Source organism: Octopus bimaculoides, chromosome 1 (assembly GCF_001194135.2).
Source record: "Octopus bimaculoides isolate UCB-OBI-ISO-001 chromosome 1, ASM119413v2, whole genome shotgun sequence".
NCBI lineage: Eukaryota > Metazoa > Mollusca > Cephalopoda > Octopoda > Octopodidae > Octopus > Octopus bimaculoides.
Window position 1 is genome coordinate 55910094 of NC_068981.1, and position 2786 is coordinate 55912879.

At 35.1% G+C, this 2786-nt stretch overlaps 1 protein-coding gene across 5 annotated transcripts in view; it reads left to right on the top strand.

Annotated features, from left to right (window-relative positions):
- Positions 1-2786, top strand: part of LOC106880995 (protein kinase C delta type) — a 135167-nt gene that overhangs the window by 52985 nt on the left and 79396 nt on the right. The window contains exon 1 of one of the 5 annotated variants that reach the window (XM_052966786.1): positions 2394-2529. The exons of 3 other annotated variants lie outside the window; for them this stretch is intronic. In XM_052966786.1, the coding sequence (XP_052822746.1) occupies positions 2521-2529 (9 nt within the window). In that variant the 5' untranslated portion in view covers positions 2394-2520. Of the gene's footprint in view, positions 1-2393; positions 2530-2786 lie in introns of those variants that run through there. One more of the 5 variants, XM_052966805.1, reaches the window with a different exon arrangement.

A 2786-nucleotide genomic window follows, 5' to 3' on the forward strand; every position in this document is an offset into this window, starting at 1 on the left:
ATGCATGTATATATACATATATATGTGGGTATGTACATATGTGTATGTATATATGCATTTATTTATATATTATTTATGTTATTATATATATCTAGCACTTGTGCTGGTGGCACGTTAGAAAATCATTCGAGCGAGGTCGTTGCCAGTGCCGCTGGACTGGCTCCCGTGCAGGTGGCACGTAAAAAACACCTTTTTGAGCGTGGCCGTTGCCAGTACTGTGTGACTGGCCCTTGTGCCAGTGGCACGTAAAAGCACCCACTACACTCTCAGTGGTTGGCATTAGGAAGGGCATCCAGCTGTAGAAACTCTGCCAGATCAGATTGGAGCCTGGTGCAGCCTTCTGGCTTGCCAGTCCTCAGTCAAATCGTCCAACCCATGCTAGCATGGAAAGCGGACGTTAAACGATGATGATGATATACAAATAATTGTTTTGGAGACTCAAGTATCAATTCACCATAAATTCATTAAAGGTGTCATCATTAAGTGACTTTTCCTGAAGTTAAGAGCAGGAAGTGATTTTAAACAGTCATGTTTTTCAATACTTAAACATGAATTTTCAACTTAAAAATTTCTGGTAATATTTATGGAGCATTAGTTCATATGATTTACTTTTAAGTATGTTGTTGAATTTTTATTCAGTTCTTGATACATTTCTGAAATTTTACTTTAGCTTTTGTCACGTAGTTTAACAACTGAAATTTAATAACTATACTTCTTGACTTTTACTATAGGAAAGCATTGGCTCAAAATTACTTCCTTAATTGTAATGAAAAAACTAAAAACTGTAACAATGCTTGTTACAGTGCTATCAATTAGGACTTAGTGTGAAAGTTCATACATATTCTAAATTTAAATTGACAAGTGTGGGTGCAGAAGGTCGTTCTTATTAGTTCATATATTTCAAGTTTAAATTAATCTTCAGTGACATGTAAACAATGTTACTGTAACAACCACATAAACTACAAATGACAATTTCATGTAATATGTATGTCAGGAAAGGGCAGTGTTTTGACATTTATATAATCAATTTATAGAAATTTTTTTGGCAATATTTTGGGTTGTGATTTTGTTATTGACTGAGTTGTTACAGTTGTTTATTGTCCTGGAGCTAAATTGTAGAGTTTTCAGTAAGAGTATTTTAATGTTTGCTCTCTTAACACAGCACTTACTACATTTATTGTCATTGTAGGGTGTGGCAGGCTTCACTATTGTGACTGTAGCCTCCATTATTCAGTAGCAGCAACTTTTGCAGGTTTTCTTGTTCCAGCACATCATTTCATTGTGTTCTTTTCTATCAGTAACAGACTGAACAAATCCCTAATTCTGCACAACTGCCCACACTCCCTTACTATCTGCTTTCTATGAGTTTATATATTATGAATTTCTCAGACATATTCTAATTACTCTCCTATGTGGATTGGTTTGTCTGTGTGAGTGAGTCTATTAGGTCATTCATTCTACTCATAGTCATCTGTTACAGTTTATTCTTCATATTGTTGCTATATGACAGCATATATACCTGCTGATGTTGGAAGAAGAGCTTACTGAAGGAAGGGAACATGGAGAAGTAATAGACAGGTGACATTCTCTATTTGAGTAAGTGAAATTCTAAAAAGACAAAATTTCTATATGGACTCTGAAAGAGTGAGGGGGGGGGGGTTAGCGAATGAGTCACTGGTGTTATTTATACATGCTCAACTAAAGGAAAAGATCAATATTAGTTTTCATTGGTGCAAGTGATCAGGGTGTCAATGAGAAAACTTAACAGTTGTAACAAGTCGTGTTATGTTTGTCTGTGAAAAATTACGCAAATATCTCTTCATATTTGGTTCACATGTAAATTTTCTTCCAACTAAAGCTACAAGCTATGATGACATGACATGTCAAGAGTTGGGTGCTTCAGAATACCCTACCTCTTCCCCTTACGTTGCTTCATGTTTATATTTTGATCTATTTCTCATTTAAAAAGTTGCTGAAAGTATCTATTTGTATCCTCATCATCAAAATAATATTCAAACAGTGTTATATTATAAATTCTAGCTATATTTTAATTTATAAAAGTATAGAAATCATGGAATTTAATTGAGAAATCTCTTTTCTTTATCTATTTTGTGTGTGTGTGTGTGCGCGCATGCATAATTGTATGCATGATTACATTGTGTTTGTGCATAGATACATGTGTGTATGTGTGTCTGTGCATGTATGTGTCTGTGTGTCTTTGTGTGTGTAAGCACATGCTTTTGAATCTGTGTGTCTGTGTGCTTGTATGTACATGCATGTATGCATGCATGCACTGTGCAAGTGCGTACATGTATGTTCTGTGTCTTCTGTAACTGATGCTGCTGATACTCATGCTGCGAGTGCTTGCATCAGCCAATTAGTCAACAAGAAGTGAGACACAGTCAGATCCCCATACTAAGGAGCAGACTTGAAGCTTGTGGAAGGTCCCTTCAGGTGGGGAAAGGAACCAGACTGCTGTATGTGTGTGTGGATATTTTATTACTTCCCTAGTGTTGCATCATGAATCTGGTAAGTGTTTTCTGTTTGAATTGAACAAGATTACTTCAAGGACAATTTGCCTGTTAGATCAGGCAATAAAACAGCACAAAATACTCTTTCAAGCTCAGATTCCTAACATATTTGATAACTATCGTAACTGTTTTAGTTTTAGTAAAAACATATATCAATATAAGTATAGTTGTATATGTGAGAGTGTGTGTATGAATATGTATAGATACACGTGTCTGTATGTGTGTATATACATGTATTTATATATGTATATATAT